General features: G+C 44.1%; 1 protein-coding gene across 3 annotated transcripts; it reads right to left on the reverse strand.

The window, feature by feature from the left end:
• Positions 1 to 11,490: 11,490 nt before the first annotated feature.
• On the reverse strand, positions 11,491 to 20,467 carry CIAO2A (cytosolic iron-sulfur assembly component 2A). 3 transcript variants are annotated; one of them, XM_030015827.2, is made up of 5 exons: positions 20,217 to 20,467; positions 16,672 to 16,836; positions 14,852 to 14,901; positions 13,054 to 13,099; positions 11,491 to 11,963 (listed from the first exon to the last, which is right to left on the reverse strand). In XM_030015827.2, the coding sequence occupies exons 1-5, from the start codon at positions 20,341 to 20,343 to the stop codon at positions 11,866 to 11,868; spliced, it is 486 nt and encodes a 161-aa protein (XP_029871687.1). In that variant the 5' UTR covers positions 20,344 to 20,467; the 3' UTR covers positions 11,491 to 11,865. The 3 variants fall into 3 exon arrangements, with proteins under 3 accessions (XP_029871687.1, XP_040979760.1, XP_040979761.1); XM_041123826.1 differs by lacking the exon at positions 14,852 to 14,901; XM_041123827.1 differs by lacking the exons at positions 11,491 to 11,963; positions 13,054 to 13,099; positions 14,852 to 14,901 and adding an exon at positions 16,100 to 16,125.
• Between the last annotated feature and the right edge of the window lie 287 nt (positions 20,468 to 20,754).

The raw sequence follows: 20,754 nt of genomic DNA on the forward strand, positions 1-20,754 counted from the left end.
ACCTGGTCAGTTGACTATTTTCGTTACAGAAATATTGACTTAAATGAAAGACTTTTCCTCCCAGATTTTGCTGTTTTCCAGCCTACAGCTGCGGCTCCCGTTCAAGCCATCCTGACATCCATGAAACTGAACTTCCAAAGGACTTGGCCTGGTTTTTTTCAGGACCAATTGTAAATATAAAACCACCCTGAAATATTTTCTGTTTCTGTGTGGGCTTTCAGTTTGTGCTTTTATTTATAAACATCTGATTTTGCTACAGGTCACCCATGCAAACCTTTGACATCAAGATGCCAGTCGAGGCTGCCCATGCTCAGGGTTCCCACCTCTGTCCAGAATCTTTAATAGCCTCTTCTCACACCCATCCTTATCAGAGGTAGGATTAAATCACCCATCTCTGCACTGTGTCTGTCGGGGCAGCTGGATCCAGCCCAGTTTCTGGAGACAGATGGCAGGCGTGATTTAAGAAAAAATTTTGCAAGGTGTGAGAGCTCCCTTTTAGTGGGCAACGAACAATGTGGGAAAGAACTGGGCTACGATCCAGTGGGAAATTTGTGAAGAAGGCTCCTGACTATAAAAGGAGACAGAGGCCGGTGGTGTTAAACCAGGGGAAGAGGAAAGAAGGTTGGTCAGATGGAACACTCTGCCCTGCAGCTGCAAAGTCTGCATCGTTACTTGCTCCAGGGTTTGGGCAAGGCTTGTCCCCATGTGGTGATGGTGGGACGGGGGACAGGAGACATTTGGAAAGGTAATGCCAAGCAGAACTATTAGAAGTAACTAAAATAACAAGGCCTTCTAAAAGGTGAGCCCAAGGTCTTGTCTGTCAGCACAGCTTAGTCGAAGGAAGCAGCTCGCAGATGTTCATCAGTGGAAACTTGAACTCAGCCAGCTCCCCTGGGGAGGATTCCCCATATGAGGGAAGACCTGGAAAACCAAATGAGACATGGACCTGCTGAAACTGGGGACACGCCAGCAAGCCTGGTGGCTTCAGCCTGGGCAGTGGGGAGAGGCTGTGGGGGCACAGCAGGCGCTTGGCGCTGGCATCGGCATTGCCGATGATGGGAAGAGGCTTGGGGCGCTCCCCAGCCCCGCAGCCAGTGCTGGGCTGCAATTGCCTGAGGATTGGGTAGGGCTGTCCTGCAGGGTTTCTTTTTCCAGGGGAAAAGAAGGAAAGAGAATATTTTAAACAGCCACCTCAGATGGGTGACAGGGAGACGGGTGACTGGGAGATGGGTGACTAGGAGATGGGTGACCAGGAGATGGGTGACAGGCAGCAGCATCCTGGTAAGCAGCAGAAGGATGGTGTTTGCAAACACTTTGAGACCCCTCCTGATTGCAGCATTGCAGGAGAACCTGCACAAGGAAGGCGTTGGGGCAGTAACCTGTAGCTTGTGTTTTGCTGTTGCTTCTATTTATTCATTGGGATCTCCTGAAAGCCTCTCTGAGAGGAGCCAGAGGCTTTTGGCTTCGGATTAGAAATCAGACTTTGTGCCTCCCCTGGTCACCTCCAGACATTTCCAAAGCTGGAGACAGGAAGGAACTGAGAGCTCGTTAATTGGGAAGCAGCAGGCATTTTATGGAGGAGGTTGTTTGTGTCCCTTATTAACAATAACACTTAAAACGCTTCCGCATCTCAAGAAGCAGTTGGGTCACCCTGTCAGAGCACCTGTGTTTTGCAGGCTCTCAAATTTTACCCAAGTGCTTCTGCCTGGACCAGATGATCTCAGCTGGAGTATTCTAATCCCCAAAGAGCCAGCGGGGTCATCAGACCTTCATCAGCTGCAATGACCAGTGAGGGATGTGGTCCTGCTGGTGACCTGAGCACGCAAGGACGCAGCAAAGTCCAGACGGACCAGGAATAGCTCACAACACCCGTCCATGCCTCTTCAGCTAAGAATAAGAGATGTTTTTATTTTCTCTTGTTCTTAAAACCTCTAGCTCTTGTGCTACACAAAGGATTCACAAGCACAGCCTCAAGAGTCAGAAAAGCAAAGGCAGGAGAGCAAGAAAAGGATTTGAAGAATTTAGCTGTTTTATCTTTTTGTGGCTTTTATATGGCAGCTCGTCACTGTCAGCTGCTCAAGGTGGGAAGCTTGGGCAGGGGAACAGCCATCGTCCGACCGCTTTGGGGTGCTGAACCCCAGCAAGTGCTCCAGTAGGTCATGGCCATCCCAGGGCTGCCCATTGCAGGTGGTGGGCAGGCAGAGGGACATTCCCAGTGGGAAGTAAAGCAGCAGAGAACAGGAGGAGGAAAGCAAGGGGAGAGAAACAAGCCGCCTCGTTCCTTGGCCGCATAGCTGGTACCAAGGTATGGCATGCTTTGCTCACCCAGACCAAACAATTTTGTTGAGAAATTAAATAAAGCTGTTTCGCATGTGTGTTGAAAGCGGGGAGAAAGAGAGGGAGGACCCATACAGCCCAAGTCAGTGGCTGGATTAGCTCTTGACCTGCATTTGTGCTTTAAGGAAAGCTCAGCATGACTGGAGGTAAATATTTAGAAATATCTATATGCTAAAAATAGCTCTGCCTCTATACACAACTGTCCTGTTGCCATCTGTAGTGACTACTAGTTACACCTCCGTGTAAAGTTTTTGCAAACAAGCGCCATGATCCATTTATACAGCCCTGCTGCCATCAAAGCGGGGCGAGACCTCCCAGGTGTAAGCAGTAAGAGAGGAAGCAAACAGTCCCTTTACCTCATGGCTTACACCTCACTTGCAAGGACTTACAGCCCGGTGATCTGGGATTGGAAACATGATTTCAAATCTGCTGTGCCCTGCCTGGAAAAACAGAAGCTGCTATAAATCCCTTTGCATGCAACAGGATCCTGGCAAAAGGGCAAAAGGACGGTGCTGGCTTGTTCTGGAGGAACTGGAGGTGGGGAATGGCCTGCCTCCAGGCTTATGCTGCGGTTTGAGGCTGTGCTGGGCAAGGCAGAGCCATGGGGCAGGAGCTAAACCTGGGCTGTGGGAAGCTCCCCTCCTGCCAGACGGGTGATCTCGCTGGGATGAAGGTGCCGCACAAGGGATGAAGGTGCCGCACGAGGGATGTAGGTTCCACAGTAGGGATGAAGGTGCCGCACGAGGGATGTAGGTTCCACAGTAGGGATGAAGGTGCCGCACGAGGGATGAAGGTGCCACACTAGGAATGAAGGTGCCCAACGAGGGATGAAGGTGCCACACAAGGGATAAAGGTGCCACACAAGGGATAAAGGTGCTGCACTAGGGATGATGGTGCCCAACGAGGGATGAAGGTGCCACACAAGGGATAAAGGTGCCACACAAGGGATAAAGGTGCTGCACTAGGGATGATGGTGCCACATGAGAGATGAAGGTGCTGCACTAACATTCCCCTGGCTGAGCTCCCCACGGCTCCATGCGTTGCGGGGGGCTGCTGTGCTCTGCTTCCTTTCACATCCCTGCAGATGTTTCCCGGATTCCCCCTGAGCCTCTGGCAGAGGTTTAACCCCAGGAGCCCGCACTCCTGCCGTGAAACGTGGCTCCCCTGTGATGACCATGAGCGGGGAGAGCCGAAACCCTACAGAAACCATTGCAGCTCAGATGAGACACCGCCAGCATTGGCTCCTCTGCTTCCCAGCTTGTCCACAGCTTCTCCAACAAACACCTCTACTGCTCTCCAACCACGAGACACTAGCCTGGTGCCAGATTGCTGCCCGGGACCTGGGCAGCCCGGCTGGGGACTCGGGAGAGCGTGCAGACCGAGACGAGCAGCTGTGCAGGGTGCCCGGGTGCGGACCCGGGCCCAGGGAGCGCAGGGCAGGGATGCTTCTCACCCAGCAGATGACAGTTACTGGTTGTAATATCGCTCTGCGGCTTGCTGGTGCCCTCTGCAGTTGTTTCTCCTTATTGTAATTGCAAAATACTAATAATATGAAGGGGCAATTTTATTACTTGATGACAGCAAGTGAGGACAGGTGACACGTGCCTGTCTTCCCAGGTTTGGAGAAACATCGTATGGTCCTCAGGCACCTAAAATCCTGCCTGATACCACCCTCCGCTTGCACACAGACACCGTGGCCTGCTCGCTGGCTAAACAGCCTCTCCATAGGAGGGGTGTTCCAGCCCTCGGATTGTTTTCATGGCCCTCGTCTGGACCCACTCTCTGCATTCGGGAGCTTTCAAAAAACCTCTGCTCATGTTCCTTCTTTTTATTTTCCCCTTTTACTTCCTTAAAATCCATTCTTTTCACCTCAAAGGGAAGCCTAGCACACGCACCAGCAGCCAAACCCAGGGCTGTATCCCAGGTTGTGGCCCGGTGCCTGCACAGAGGATACCTGAGAGCTCACGGGCTCCTGGCAAGTGTCAGGGTAACCACAGCTCAAAGGCTGTTATTATTTGCTATTTGTCTTTGCTTTTTGTGGGCTGTTTAATAATGGTCGAAGATGGAAATATATGGGGCAAAGATAATTTTCTTTATCAGAATTCCAGGTTACACTGGTTTAAAGCTGCCATTAGAGACTGGGAGTTGTCCCTCAGAACTGTCTTTTTATCTTCTAATTCCACATTTTACATTTTTTTGCCTTTAAGCAGAAACTTTTTCAGAAAACATTCATCCCTTGAGAAAACTTGTTTGTTACTGCCAGACATCCCAAAATAGCACTTACATGCCTTTTTTCTCTTTGTCTCCTGCCATACCAAAACTCCTGGGTTTGATCTTTCATGCTGATACTCTGGGAACTAGATGGGAGAGGTCAGTTTTCACGTCCAAGATTCAAGCAAAGCAGCAAAACCATAAACCCTCTTATGTGTTTGTAGTAAGAGATATATTCAAGAATACCAATTTTGTAGACGGATCTGGATTTGTATCATCACCCACATTTTAGAGTGGTTCTGTCTGTGGTTCAGCCTGCTGCAGGTGTAAATTGTACTCCAGAAGTATATTTTAAGTATAAAAGTGAAATGCCTCTGATGTTGGGAGTTGTTCGGATGCGAAGGTCTCCTTCTACCACTGCTCTTTGGGTGGGTTTGCTGAATTCTCTGTGGCAAAGCTACTTGCATCAAAGTGCTGGTAATTGACAAGACAAATTTTGATTAGTTACTCTAACCAAGCCTTTTTTTTATCTTTCTGATATTTTAAAGCATTATTTTAAAATGTTATTAGGACAAGAAATGTAAACATAACTGTTTGCTTCAGTTGGTATTCATTAGATGAGAATATTTCTTGTCCTGGGTGGATTTTCATGAAAATACTTCCTTAAGCATTGTATGAGGATGTCATTTAAAACTGTCTGAATAATCAAATAATGTCCTGCTGTAGTAGGTCTATAAAATGAATGGATTTTCTTTTCCACTTTGATAACAATTTATTTTTTTAAAAAGCAAGAAAGTTAATAGTTGCGTAGCATAATACAGCATTTTCCTGACATTTCCATGAGCTGTTGCAGCTTCTTTCTGATGGATGTACTCCCACATAGAAAGCATCAAGAGAAAAATAAGAGAATCTTGTTTTGATTAAATGTTCCTTGTGTCAGGCAAGTACGTGCTCATGCCGTTGCTGTGTAAGGAGAGACACTGCTTGTCAGGATTCATAAAAGGAAGGAAACAGGCAACAGTTTCAGCCACTTTACACTGAAATGAACTCAGAGCTTTAATTGCAATGTATCTGGGGTTGTCCACTTCCCCTACTGACCCCAGAAAACAGTTACAGGAGGGAAATACCTCTAAAATAATGGTTTTACACAGAGTAGGAGGGTGAAAAGAGGTTTCGCATTTCCCCACCAGTGCTGAATCGTGTGGGACCTGCTTCTGCATCACCCGGTGTGCCCGTGTGGCTGGGCAGCATCTGTCCGTTCCTCCCGGTGGGGACTGTGTGCTCCTCGAAATGCACCTTGTGACCTTATTCTCCCATTGGGAATGAGCCCTGACACCTCCTCACAGGGAGCTCGCCGTGGTGTAGGACAGCAGCGCTGCACACAGCCGTCCACACGTGCACCGGGCTTTGACGGCGGTGGGCACGGGGGCTGCATCCCAGCCCAGCCCAGCCCAGCCCAGCTTTGCACTAGGGTCATCGTGCTGATGTCCACAAAGATCCACCTTAGGACTGTCCTGCAAAATCAGCAGCAGATCCCTGACCAGTCCCTTGAGTACCTAAATCATAGAACAAAGGGAAATGGTGTCTCAGTGTCGGAGGGAAAGCCATAAAGGTATTGCTTGATGGCGGAGGCTGTCATTGCTGAGTGTCTGGGAAGGGATTAATGGCAGCCCTGGAAGGTGCAACTGCTTTTCCTGTTCCTTACTCGATTTTGCCACAGTTCAGAGAGAGCTGTTTGATAGATCAGTTTTCATTTGAATGATAAGTCCCAGAGGAAGCTTCTGCTAAACTAGTTTTTAAAGGATGAAAGTCCGTGTGCAGGAGGGAGGGCTCTGTCCATACCCATGCAGTTTGCATTGCAGAATTGCTAGTGCCTGTTGTGTGCTTAAAGCCTACTGACCACGAGCAGCGCCTCCCGCTAAAGTCGGCAGGCTTTGGGAGGGTAATTTCTGCTCAAATTACACTAGCTCTGTTCCAATTTAAATGTAAGAGTATCCTTCAAAACACCATGAGAAATACCCTGGGAAAAGGAAAAGGCTTTTCTGGGGGAGGGAAATGGCAATGATTCACTGTATTTCTCTAGAAATTTAATCCCAAGAGGGTTATCTTATTCCATTTCCTGATCTGACACAAAAATGCTCCAAGTCGTGCTTTCAGAGTCTCAACCCGTTTCAAATAACCTCTAATTTAAATAAACAGCTTCTGGATTGTAGTAAGATAAGTGAGTGTGAGATTTGCACATAAAAGCCTGAGGGCAGCAGGTGACTGCTGTTCTGTGTCTCTGCCCATAGGCACTTGGAACCCCTCTGTAGCCTCCAGCCTCCACGCTGCTAATGGTATCGGGCCAAAGATGGCTAAAATATTTTTAAATGCCAATATGGAACTTCAAAGCTTTATTTCTCCAGTGGCAGTGCTGGTTTCAGCTGCTTCAGACATCCTCGAAGCTGCCGGCCCCGTAGGCTATTTGCCTCGGGATGAGTCTGGCAAAGCCTTACAGCTTCCCTGAGGGATGGATTTGGTTGCCTAAAAGCAGGAACTGGCTTGTGTTTCAGCTGCGATCCGATCACTAACTCCTGCCTAGGCACAGTGATTGACAGAGCTTGTGAGGTGAGTTTTTAAAAACTTTAGTTTTGTAGGAGGACAAAACTGCTGCCTGGAGGAGGTCTTCAGCTCTGAAGAGCCAGTCGTTTTCGAAGCGTTATGCAAGGGAGTTTGTTGTGTTAGTGACACCCAGATAAAGTGACAAGGGAGATGTCTGCTGCTTGTTTAGCTTCTTGAGAGGCGCAGGACTATTTCAAATTACTAAAATGACTAAAATGGATTTTTCCAGATTATGTTTTGCTTGACAGATGATCAAAAGATGCAATTTTCTAGGAATACTGTATAACTGAGGTCTAACCAGGCCAGCAAATGTAGCTGTGGCAAAACATAATTTCAGAGATATAATGTCTTATGGTAACAGCTTTGCTGTATGCCCACAGGGTTTCACCGCTCCCCAGCACAGACTTCTGTTACAGAAAGTGTATCAGGCAGCTGCCTGGAGGTACCAGGGACGGGCTGTCTTAAGCAAGGTATGTGAGCAAGACCTCCTGGTGCTGGCAGAAGATGAAGCAATGAGTTATTCTAGCCAAGGCCTTAGGAAACATTTGATTAAGCAATGAATTTGCAGTGGACCAAAAGTGAGAAAACCCCATATAAAGAGAATTGGAGAGGATGCAGGCAGGGATTGTGCCTGTGCCTATCAGACCTGGAAAACTGCCAGGGAAGGACTTTTATCAAAAAAGAACCGTATCCTTGGGTCAGAAAAAAGCAATTCAGGAAAAGCAAACTTGTTTTTTAACCTACAATTAGATTTAAGGCCCCTTCTTCCACTTCCTTCTCTGACAGGAGAAAAAAGCATCCCTGCACAGAGTGTATTTTAATGCTCAGGCAGCTTGTCTGACTTTCTGAAATTTGAGGGAAGGAACAAGTGTGCATCACTGTATCGGCACAATGGGGGCACACGTCCTGCATTATAACCTTGCTGTTATGAAGAGGTTACTATAGGCAGATAATTAAATGAACCTGCAAGCTTGAGCTGGCATTATCTGTCAGCTGTTTTCCTGGAACTTGCTTTTTTTGCTTTCCAGCGAGGCAGTTGATATTTTCTTTTCAGAATGAAGATATCTGCTGGGAGCAATGAGGTTTTGTAAAATACTGCAACCATGAGATATGCAGCCGCTCTTCTCAGATGAGTTGCCTGGTAACTTGCTGGGTGCCTGTGTACAGCCTCAGGTTGCACCACCGAAATGGCATTCCCATCTCAGACAAAAGCTTTGCCCTTGGTGGACAGGGAATAGGATGCTTCGATGACCATGAGAGGACTTTTTCTGTTTCTGCAGGGCCTTGAGATCATTAGCACTGACGGCTTTGCGCTGGAGCATGGAGGCTAACCTTCTTCAGAGCAGCAATTCAGTAAAACGGAGCTGACCTCAAAAGCAGGTCTCTGAAACCAGGAATATTCCCACTTCCTCAGGGAACGGGTCACTCCTGGGGGGGCTGGGAGGTGGGTCCCCAGGGCTGAGCTCCAGCAGCTCAGGAGGCAGCTCCAGAGCTGCTGCACTTGTCAGCATTTCCATTTAAATTGGGGTTAGGAGCTTTGTCCCTGTTGCTGCTGCCCTGCAGACAGGGGTGAGCAGAGGCTTTGCTGCGCTCGCACCACAGCCACAGGGTTTTGGGGTCACCACGTCGATGAAGCCGTACAGTGTGGTGGCAGAGAGTTGGGGTTGTTCAGCCTGGAGAAGAGAAGGCTCCAGAGAAGCCTTTCAATACTTAAAGAGGGCTTGTAAGAAAGATGGAGAGAGACATTTTACCAGGGTCTGAAGTGATAGGACCAGGGGTAACAGTTTGAAACTAACAGAGGGTAGATTTAGTTTAGCTATAAGGAAGAAATTCTTCACTCTGAAGGTGGTGAGACACTGGAAGAGGTTCCCCAGAGAGGTTGTGGATGCTCCATCCCTGGAAGTGTTCAAGGGCAGTTTGGATGGGGCTTGGAGCAACCTGGTCTAGTGGAAGTTGTCCCTGGCAGGGGGGTTGGACTAGATGATCTTTAAAGGTCCCTTTCAACCCAAACCATTCTGTGATTCTATGCTCTTTTCTCAGTGCTCCCCCTCGTGGGAAAACACTTTCAAAACACTTCCAGCTCTGCTCATTTCCTTCTATCCAGAAATCATTAATAGTTAAAAAATCCTTTGCTTTTGTTTTTTTTCTTTTGACAAGGAAAAAAAAAAAGACAGATTGCTTCTACTTAATAGAAACAAAGTCAATTTAGATTTAATTTTAAAATGAAAATAGAGACTCTTTTATACGAAGTATTATTCTCTTTTAAACTGCCTTTGCCCAGACTTGCAGACATTGCCTTGAAGCCATTTTGGATACGACACATGACAGCAAGTCTTACGGAGCAATAAGCAAAACCAGAAGTGGTAAGGAATAGCACAAGCGTCACAGTACATCATGGTTTAGCAATTCAAAAATTTTTGGAAGAAGAGTTGTGTTAGAAGTGCTGGGCTGATTATGACAAGTAACTACACAGAATAAATCCTTTATATTGAACTGAACTGCTAGTTGCATTTACTGAAACTACAATTTGCAAGGGTTACCATCTAACTAGTTTATTGAAGTGTAAACAGTGGGGAAGAAAAACATCACTCTTGTTCTATACTTTTTTTTTTTAATGGCATGGCACAGCAAAACTGGGAACCTTATCATAGGAAAACATCTCCACCTGCTTTGCATAGAAAAGAAACTATTTTACAGAAGTAGTTACCATTTAATAAGCCTTCCCAGCTGAAAAAAAAACCCCAACCAAAGAAACACAAAAACCCGACAGAAAACCTTGCAAAATGCATCTTTTAGGATACTTCACAATGGACCATTCCAGCAGGAGTCTATATACACAGATTTTAGGTTTTGCCCAAAGTAGGGTTTTAAAAAAAAAACTGGTCCATGGGTTTTTTATTTATTTTGGAAACAGTACCATGTTTTTAATGTCTCACGCAAACATCAAGTAGCTAATTCCCTTCGCATTCTGCTGAACACCTGAGGTAGTGGACATAGCAGTGTCCTACATTTAAGCTTATATCTAATTACACTTTACAGAAGCATCTGTAGAAAGTGCTACTTAAGGACATACATACTTCCTTCAAGCTAAATTCAGGGTGAGCAATGAAGGTACAAAGGCTTTTGAAATTTACGTAAAATTTAATTGGCTGAGCAATTGAAGTTAAGTAATTTTCCACACATACACTAGAACTGACAGTTCTGCAGATGTGCAGTAACTTATGGAAAAAGGGGACTGTTCCCCCCCCCCCCCCCGTTTTTTTAATAAGATAACTTTGGCACTGAAAGTAGGGAGATTACAAGCTCTTGTTGGCGCAGCTGTGACATATGTCAGTATACTGTTTTACAAAGGGAAAAATTTCCCCCGCTGTTTATAAAGCATAGCCTAGCTGGAGTCCATTCAATCATTTCAAGCCTTCAGGAAAGCTTTATGTGGCCGATTATTAAAATGGTTACAAACCCCTAAAATCTCACCAGATGTTTGCGCTGAACTCCAAGGATTTCTCACCGTTTAAGCCCACTAGAGTAATCACTGTTTCACGGAGGAACAGCTCCCTAAATCTCTCACGAACCACTGCAGACGATAACTACTATGTATAGACCAGGTAACGCACCCCTGGGATACCCGAATAGTTTGTCAGTGCCATGGGGCATGAGACGGGTGGCAGCAGCCTCTCTCCCCCTGCACATACGTTTACCGCTGAGGCCCTCCTGTGGCTGTATGGCAGATCCTGAACTGAACATCACTTCCACTGGGAGGACAGCTGAGCTAGGAACATCTGCCTAATTCTTCAGGAAAAGGTAAATCCATGGTCAAATCCACAGCTGCAGTGGAAACTAAACCCTAGGGAACTTCTCCAGGGGGAAAACATCTGACAGCTGGCAACATTACAGGCACCCCAGATAAGATTAGTGAGGGAGCAGCAAAAAGAAACAGGACAGCAGGAACCAGAGGAACGAAGGGATGTGGGATTCTCTCACTGTCTTGCAGGCAAGTCATAAGAAAAAGCAGGATCAAACTGGCAAGATCTTGTCCATAGGAAAACTTTACCCTCAGGATAATTATAAATATATAATATATAATTATAAAGCAAAGCCTCCAGAATCAGAAACATGTACTTAACAGGGAAAAAAAGTGCAAATATTAGCAGGAATAGTGTCCCAGTAAAAATCTACCTTGTTCTAGTTCAGTCCCTTGGTTCCAAATTATTTTTCTGAATTCATTTCAGCTTTAATGTGTTTATCAACAACAAAGAACTTGAATGAAATGTTTCCTTCTCTAACAGAAATCTAAACCTAAGCTTAAAGAAAAAAGAAAATTTCTGAACTCAGAAAGCAGCATTTCAGTACAAGAATCCGTTTTATTTTTACAGTGCAGTGATTGAAACAATGTAGAAATTTAACTTGCAAAACTGAATTTATATCACAATCAGAAGGCAATACATATGTGTTGGTTTGTTTTTAATCATAAAATATTTCTCTGGACACCAGAAATTACAAACTCTTAACACTATACGCTTCACTTTATTTTAGAGACTAATTCATCATAATTTAAATCTATCTTATAAACAATTTCTTTTAAAAAACATGTGGAAGATAAAAAGAACTCAAGTATTAAACTCAAGGCCTTGATTATTATTATTATTTTCTTTTTTTTTAAGCAAAAGATATTTTAAGAAATGTATCAAAATGATAACTCTGTGGGTATTGTAGCTATTAGTCAGGCTCTGTAACACACTGCTCCACAATTTCACGCAAGTTTGGATTTTCCATCGCAGCTGCTACTCTCTCTTTGTCATTGATTTGCTTGTTGACTGCAAAACATCACAAGAAGTAAAGTCAGAAGCAGTTTTCAGTGGTACTTCACACATACTGCATCAGTAACGTGACAAATGCAAGATACCATAGTGCAGTGAAGATTTTCCGAACCTAGTGAATGGCCAGCTCAAAGACTGAGAAAATGTACAGTAACAGTACATTGTATCAACTTTCTTTTCAATTTTCTCTTTAGGTGGAAGATATTATTTGCATAATATCCAAAACTGAAATTTGTACAATAGCCAATAAAGCACTGTACAGGCAGACATTTAAGTTGCATGGCCTAGAATAAGAAGGTTGTTGCAGACACAATGGAAGGATGACAAGACAAGAAGAATATGAGGGTGCTCAAGAGCCAGTAGTCAAAGGACAGAGGATTAACAGGAAATTGGGAACAAAGCAAATGAAAGCTCAGTCACAAAAAACCAACCATCAGAAACCAAATATTTTTGTTACTTTTCTAGTTCAGGAAAAGAATGTAAGATGCTCTAATGACATGTCTTAAAATCAAGTGTGATATTTGTGACAAATTAGTAGTCCAAGTTCTCCGGGTTCAATTTCTAGTCACTTAATCAAAAGAACCAATTTTTGCCATACAAAGATATCTAAATGCTTAAGAACAAAAAAGCCTGGGACATTGCTTGGACAAAGGCTTCAACAGCTGTCTAAGACAGTGATTGGCTATAGCTTTGAAAGAACTTCGATGTCCTGTAAGTTTCATTTCAAATATTGACTGAGAAACTTATGTTTTTGTCATGATGATGTTAAGATAGAGAGCTCAACCAGTCAGGTAGTTCTTCATGTTAATCATTCAGCAGCACAGTAGCAAATTCTCAACACTCAACACCTGCAAGAACTGCAGGGGTTTTTTTTGGTTGCTTAAAAAAACCAAACCAACAACAACAACAAGCATATGTTCACACTACCAATGCAGCTTTTGAAACAGCCTCAACTACATGTTTCATTTTAAAGCTTTAACAGTGTATTCATTTCTGACAAGGATAGTAAGGTAGGGGAAGAAAAGGACTTCTCAAAAGAACACAAACATACAGTCTAAAGCAGCACTCATTCATAAGCTCTACTTACTGTCTTCTTCAGTGGAATGTGTACCTTCAGATATGTAGATTTCCAGCTAGAGGAGAGAACATTAATGTTAGATGCACACACCAACAGTTGAATATATTCATTACTGGAAGAAAAAAATTGTACAGTACACATAGAATGCACGTAATTCACACTTCTAAAAATGTTCACAGACAACAAAAGGGGATCAATATCAAGAGCTGATCTTAGACTTCACTGCAACGCAGTCACAGGACAATCTCCTCCCCCATTTCAGAGAGGCCCCAATAACTTTTCTTCAAAATTGTGGAGGCATTCATTCCTCACTAATATCAACTGCTCTTGTGAAAAAGTAATAGCAGTTAGGCTATTCTGGAAACCGAGTGGAGAATTGGCACTACTTTCTTAACATGTTCTTTCACAAGCTACGCACTCTTGAAAAGCCATCCTTAGGGAGAGATTCCTAGATATTCCTAATAAGTTTTGCTTAATGATGAGAATCACAGGTATTCTATTTGAAAATGGTAGTGTAATGCAGTATCTATTTCCTGCATGGGAACAGATTATAAGGCTAGAATCTAAACAGACGTAAATCACCTTCGTGCTTTTAAGAGGCCTGGGAAAAACAACAACAAAACCCTCACACACACTGAACTGCAAGGAGATCTCGTAAAACTGATGTATCAAAGGAAAACCAAGTAAACAAATCCTATGCCTTTTATCTTACCTCACTGAAGCTAAACCTATTTGTTACCATGTGTCCAGCATAACAAATCACTACCTACCTAATTTTCTAGAAATGCAAGTCTCACTTTACATTGTTCAACTGGAAAGATGAAGGTATTAACTATAAAAACAAAACAACAACAACAAAATCAACAGCAGAAATCCTCAGCTAATTAATTTATACTTTAAATTATTTCAGGCAAGTTTCTAAAGGCCTATAGAAGACTATGTTTGTCATTAAAAGTCTACTCTTAGTTCCTGCTAAGATCCAAACAGCTTTCTTTAAGGATGTATTAACCCCCTGTTTCCTATATAGCTTCTTACACTCCAGCAGCATAGCCAGGGCTGGCCCCTGTTAGGAACAATATACTGACCAGGGTCAGGCCAATATGCCATCTATACAACAGTACCTAAGACACAGGTCATAAAGAGATTCCTTCAACACAGTTCCAGTTCTGAATTCTGCAGTTCTTCTAAACTCTAATGAATCTGTTCTGAAGTTTTTACTTCATAGATGATGCCTACATAAAGTAGTGGAACTCCACTTAATCGGTTTCTAACTGACAACAGCGTAGTTCTCTTGCTTTCAGGGCTGCTCGCTCACAGAGAGTTGGTCCACTGGAGACAACTCTCAGATATTCCAAATGGTACAGCAGAGTCAGTAACTATTAACATTTTACATTTATGATGCTTAGATATATTGAAATATTGCAGAAGGCCAAATTCATTTTCCCCGAGGCAAGAGTATTACTTCAATTCTTTGTAACACTGGATTTGAAAACACCTTCTCTTCCACCAAGCAAGAACTCAAATGACAGCTGGTGAGGAAATCTCTTGAAACACAGTGTATTTCAGAAGTGCAGCAATAAATGGTCTTTTGTAAAGGAAAGGAAGAACCACAGTTATTCACAGATCCCTTCAGGTGCTACACTGTACTGCAACATTCTCTCCCTCCATAGGCAAATGACAAGCTTTAAAAAGACCCCATCCTTAATCACAGCTTGCAAGTTACTTGATCCTGCAGCACACACTCTTTTACAGAGAACTTGGCATACATTCATGTAATTTAAAGCAAGATCCAGAACAGATACTTTACCTTATGTCTAAAAGGCAAACATCTCTGAAGTTTTATTCTTAAACAAAGGCCTGTTAAGCAAAACAGATAAGAGATTTTCTTGTAAAATTCAAGGTTTGAGGTGCATTTTCAGAGAATCCATATTTAACAATCAAAAACCACCAGTATAACTGACAACCTTCTCCTTTTGTATTCTGAGCAGCACAAACCACAGAGGAGACTAAATAATTTGTGGTTTGACCCTTTGGACGTAGCTTCTCAGTTAAGCTCATACCTGCCTTACAAGCTTAGGAGGTCTCTGGTCTCTAAACACCTCCTGGAAACACTAAATACAGACAAATTCCTCCATTTCCAGCCGCCTTCTATATTTTTGATAGAGCTGTCACTGTGGCTGCATCTATACTGAGAAGAATGCTTTTTTTGTTTTCTAACATTTGTTAAAAAAATCCAACATAAATTGCTTGAAGAACACAAGCCTGCAATGACTTTGGGGCAAATCAAGCTCATAACTTCACTATTTAATGTCTAACGTACAGACTGAGCAGAGGAGTGCTGTGGTTCATCTTTGGGAGCAAGATCCAAGTTTGGGGACACCCCTACCACTAGCCCATTGCAGTTTCACCACAAGGCCTGGCTTTATGATGAGCTACACACAGACAAAGCCATACCGCAGCCCCAGTTTGTCCTCAGACTGAGCTAGTGGTAACAGCCATAGAAAATACTCCCCAGAAGAACTACCAGCTTAGAGTACTCTGTACCGATAAGGAAGTTTGGAAAAAAACCCCACCTGTTTACTGACTACATTCTTACATATACTACCCAGCTATTTAAAACAGTAACCATAACCCTTTCCTGTAACAGCATGAGGAACTACGCTTCAGAGGTCCACAATACTGATAACGACTGCACAGTCAAACTGACATCAAAGACCTGGCTGACATTTAAGTGCTGAGAACATGATTAGCACGAAGTTTGACATGTACACCATTGGTCCTCAGGTCTGAGCCTTAACCCACTGATGTTCCTAACAGGGTCAAACTATAAATAAATTATTACTCTTTGGCATGACAATGCTTTGCTATCTATACTCTACTTTCTACATAAAGCTGCAAAGGTTTATTTGGGCATAAATACATGTACTTCTTCATTAAATTAAATAAAAGACTTATTTTCCCTAAAATCTTTAAAACAGACTAAGAAATCTTAGTATTGATATATAATGGTAAGAGTTGCTAACCTTGGCACATTTAAACAAATCATTTCAGAGAACTCAGATGTGATTTTTCAGATGTAATCTCACCACAAATAATAAGGAGAAAAAAAAAAAAAAAAAGACAAAATAAGCCAGGGTAGATTCTCATTCAACTTAATTGCTTTCAAACTCCTAACAGTTCAGAAATTTTTTTGGTATTCTTGGATTGCACGTGGGGTTTTTATAAATGTGTGGGAATGGAGAACAGCCCATAAGGTAAGGGAAAGATAAGGGAGACAATCATAAAGTTTTAACATTTTTTTAAATTTAAGACCTGATAAATTTTCAATTTAACATTACTAAAATAATTCGGAGAATATAAAGAAGGAATTCTGTACCACTTCCCAGTAGATTTTTGAGAGCTTCACTTTGAAGCTGAAGTTTCCCTAACTTGATAAAAACAGATGGATGTCCCCACATTTCTTCTGGTTTTTGTTTGTTTGCACTCCTAGTAGGGTTCTCAGGATGAAATTCCTGGTCAAACTGCTGGCAAAGTCATACTGAATTTTAACTAAGACTGATGTTATTCAGACAATCTAAAATTAACTTTATGCTCCTTGTTACAGATATAATGAAATAGAAAACTTACCAATGAGAGTAGCCAACGAGCAATGAGGTACTGTTGGTGTAAACCTGATGATAACAAGATACTCATCTTCACCTATCTCTTGCACTTCAACACAGCTTTCCGTTACCACTTCCAGTTCTTCTAAAGTATTAGGTTTCTCTGGGTCCCGGATAGTACGGATTATATCTAAAGCAGAAGACAAGTGACCAACAATAAAGTAGCTTTCCTGAATTTAATAAAAGGTACTTTTACTAGAAACCATCTTCCCAGCATTGTTTATTTTGCTCCGCTTCAGAAAAGACAGAGCTGTAAATATCAGCGATACATTATCTCACAAGTTGCTTCGGAAGTGGGCAAATTGAGGCATTTGTTGTTCACTGTGCATGTATTTTTCATGTTGCAGCTCTAAACTTGCTATTATTTTTACAATCCCGTTATAATAAATAGAAATCAAAACATGCCTATTAAAGGATATGTATTACCTTCAGAACTACAGGTCATATAATATTAGTCTAGATACACATAGATGTAGTATTTCAGATAGGTTTGCTTGCCTTTCAGGTTTTTCAAAACCTAACTTATTAACAAGAAAAGACAGATTTCCTTCTCATCATCTTCTCTCCAGTTCCCAGCCTGGGCCTCACAGATAAGATTTTGAAGCCATCTTAAGGAAAGCCAATACCAAAATAATGCACTAATCCATATTTATCTGTATCAATGGTCCCTTCCTCAGGTTGTAAAATGTGGGGATCAACTAGGTTTAATATACCTGCATAGAAAATGATAAGCAGCATTGCCTTTTATAGAAGCAATGTGATGTGGATTAGCCTAAGGAGATTTCATCATACAATGAAACAGAATTACATTTATTGTTGCTTTTCCATAGAGCAAAAGGTTTTAAAGTAATATTCCAAAGCTACAATATTTGATTATAGGACACTGAAAAATAATGCACAAGAGAGTACATAAATACCTGAAAAAATAAGTCTCTGCATTTCAATGCGTGTGCTGAGTAATGCAGCACAGAAGGAAAGGCAATGAGATCTCTAGCCTATTCACATCTGTGCCATGTACCCAGCATAACCTGAAGAAACACCAATTTTGACAGTGAAGGCCAAACCTAGGAAGTTCCCAGCTATCACCTCTCACTTGCTTCTGCCTTGTATGCCGTTGTTTGTCCCTTAGAAGTGCAAGTACAAGCATTTCTGGTATAAATAAGGTAACTAAAGGGATACAGGTTAAGATCAGTTTAAAAAAAAAAACCAGGTTAAAAAAAAAGAATGGGTAGGTATTCTTAGCTAGCTATAGTGATTTTAGTTGTAGTGTAGCCCTACCAATAGCTCTACTACAATAGCTAACTGTATTGCTAAAGCAAATGTGATACCAGGCTCCACTACGGCAAATTACTTCAGTCTATCTTCAGGTACAGACAGACCCACCCAGCTCTTGAGAGCTGCAAAGCTGCATTCAGTGCATTCCTGCCATTAAGCTGATAGGCCCAGCCTCTCAGCAGGGATCACAGGCATAGTACAACATGGCACTAATATTGCTATATTACTTCCAGGCAGGAAGGAAGCAGGCAGCCAGCGGGCAGGAACGGTAGTTCATGTCTGTCTGGGCTCCATCCATCTGAGAAGGGTATGCCTGAAGTCAGAGATATGCCCTAAAGTCTCTGACCTGTGAGCAAGGAAAAGACTTACATTTGTACAACTGTACAAGCTTTCACTCCTGGTACTCGGCTCACCTTCTCAGAACCTCTCACCCTCCTGCAAGGGCACTCAAAGTACTCTCAAGACCCAGGTAATCCTTTCAGCAGGGCTGGGAAACACTTGCTTTCCAAAGTAAGCTGTCATCACTCATACCATAAAACAAAACTTGGGATGAATGAGAGAACTGAGCCCCGTCCCCTGACTTCCAGGGAAGCAGACAATTGCTTGAATCTTTCTGAAGCCCCCAACCTCTGTTTCTCTGTCTACATCATAAGGATGTGATGCTGCTGAATTACAAACCTAGAAGATACAGCAGATGTCACAAGGCTATTTGTTCTGTGCTCCCAAAGAACTGGTAACTGTCCCCTCAATTACGTGAAGGATCATGATGGTAACAAGCAAACAAACCGTTTGGCTTTGTTAGAATGTTTACCAGCAAACAGATAAATAGCCTTATTTGTCAGACCAATAAAAAGTATTTTCACCTTTTTTCCATTGTTCCGGCTCTAATATCACTTTTTGCTTAAAGTCTTAGCCAAATAAGAAATTACTTCACATATACATACAACGTAAGTATCTTCACATACACATTTCCTTGTAGTTTCTGATACATTTCTTCCTCTATTTTTAAATTTTATCCTCTTTCTATGTGAAAAGGCCCAAGAGGAAATCAACTGCATCACCAAACAGCGAGAGGAACAGTGAACTTGATATAGTTCAGCAGTACTTCATGGATGCCTCTGGTCTTTTAAACCTAAATTTTACACAGACAGATGCTTTAGTTCTGCGAAGATCATGCACAAGCATAACCCTATGGACGAACTGAAATCAACAGGACTACTTACATGGTTAAGGTTCATAACCAAAGTTATTACTTAGAACCACTGATGTTTCAAAGTGCCTATATTTAAACATCACTCAAGTTTTAAAATTGAGTTTGTTTGACATTGTTTCCTTTTTTATTCTTTTTAGATAAAAACATGTACAGCGCTGGATAAAATCCTCACACTACTCCTAACTGCCTACAAAATAACAGCGCCTTGAAGCTTGACAATGTTTTTCGAATCCTCTAAGATCCTACATGCAACATTTCCAGAAGTGAAACCTTTCCATATTTTACAAAAACCTCAGTCGTTCAGTAACAGAAATCTCCATTTCGCTGGACTAACTGGCTGACCTTTCTGGAATTACTTGCCTTTCCAGGTGTGTCCAGCTCCTCTTCTGTCTAAGGTGATGAAACACTATGGTGACTCCCCCCAACACAGGGACTGAGCAAGCCCGGCGGCAGTCCAGCCCCTCTCCCACAGCTCGGGAGCTGGGAAGCAGCAGATCACCCACCGGTCAAGCAGTGCATGCAGGCAGCTCTCTCAGCACGCTCCTTGCTCAGGATCCTAACAGTGACCATGCCAAGGTCACAGCATCCACCCCATCTCCAGACACAGCCTGGGGCTGGCCGTGGGGTTGGGAAAGCTAGCAGGCACCCGAGACAGGCCCTCACCCTTCCCTTAACACTTCCCTGACTCTCCAGCACCCCAAGGGTAACCCCTCCCCGCCCCACATCCCTGGCAGTGATTCCAGTTCGCAAGCAAGCCAAACGTACCTCCTTCCTGCCCCGCATCGAGAGCGGCCACCTTCCCCCAGCCCCTCAGGTGCGCTCCCACACTCAACCCCGGGACACAGCTCTCGGCCCCCCGCAAAGGGCTGGGCAGGGCCTGGCTTCCCCCCCCCCCCCCCCCCCCCCCCCCAAAAGGCCACAGCACCAACGGCCCCCAGGGCCGCTCACAACCCACGGCCCCTCACAGACCCCTCACCCCAGGCCTCTCCGAGGGACGCCCCCAACAGCCCCGCGACAGTCACCGTAAACCTCGAGCGCCTTGTCCTGCTCCATGGCTTGATTCCGGGGGGCATGGCAACCCCTACGCAGCCCGGAGTACCACAGCACCCTGCTCAACGTGTGCGACAGCAACCCCAACACCAGCGACATCCTCCCGCTCCGCCATGGGAGAGCGCGAACCGGACCCTCGCGGCCACCATCCGCCGCCGCCGCCAGCGGGAAGTTCCTCGCGGGGCGGGGCCAGGAGGCCCGGCCTGGGGGCGGGGTCTCTAGAGCCTGGCACCGCCCGGGGGCGGAGAGCGGGCGCGGTTAGGCGGAACCTCCTCGTTGGCGGGATTTTCCTGCTGCGAGGGGGTCTCATTGCGCTGCTCGGGCTCGGCGGCCCCGAGCAGCGCTGTCGGCTGTAGCTGGGCTCTGTGGAGCCGCCATGGCGCTGCCAGCTCCTCCATACACGCACAAACACCCCCCCGTCTGCCGGGCTTTGGCCCCCCCCCCCAAACCCCACACTTTCCAAATAACGGTTAGCAACAAAGCTTCTAAAGGAGCACGGGGGAGGGAGCC

This window comes from Aquila chrysaetos, chromosome 5, assembly GCF_900496995.4.
Source record: "Aquila chrysaetos chrysaetos chromosome 5, bAquChr1.4, whole genome shotgun sequence".
In the NCBI taxonomy this organism is placed as follows: domain Eukaryota; kingdom Metazoa; phylum Chordata; class Aves; order Accipitriformes; family Accipitridae; genus Aquila; species Aquila chrysaetos.

Excerpts from the sequence above, each read along its gene's own strand:
- CIAO2A (XM_030015827.2), bottom strand. The coding sequence starts at position 20,343 with ATGTCGCTGGTGTTGGGGTTGCTGTCGCACACGTTGAGCAGGGTGCTG. Across the intron at positions 16,837-20,216 it reads CAAGGCGCTCGAGGTTTACG|ATATAATCCGTACTATCCGG; the intron begins GTGACTGTCGCG and ends CTTCTGCTTTAG. Across the intron at positions 11,964-13,053 it reads ACATTCCACTGAAGAAGACA|TCAACAAGCAAATCAATGAC; the intron begins GTAAGTAGAGCT and ends GATGTTTTGCAG.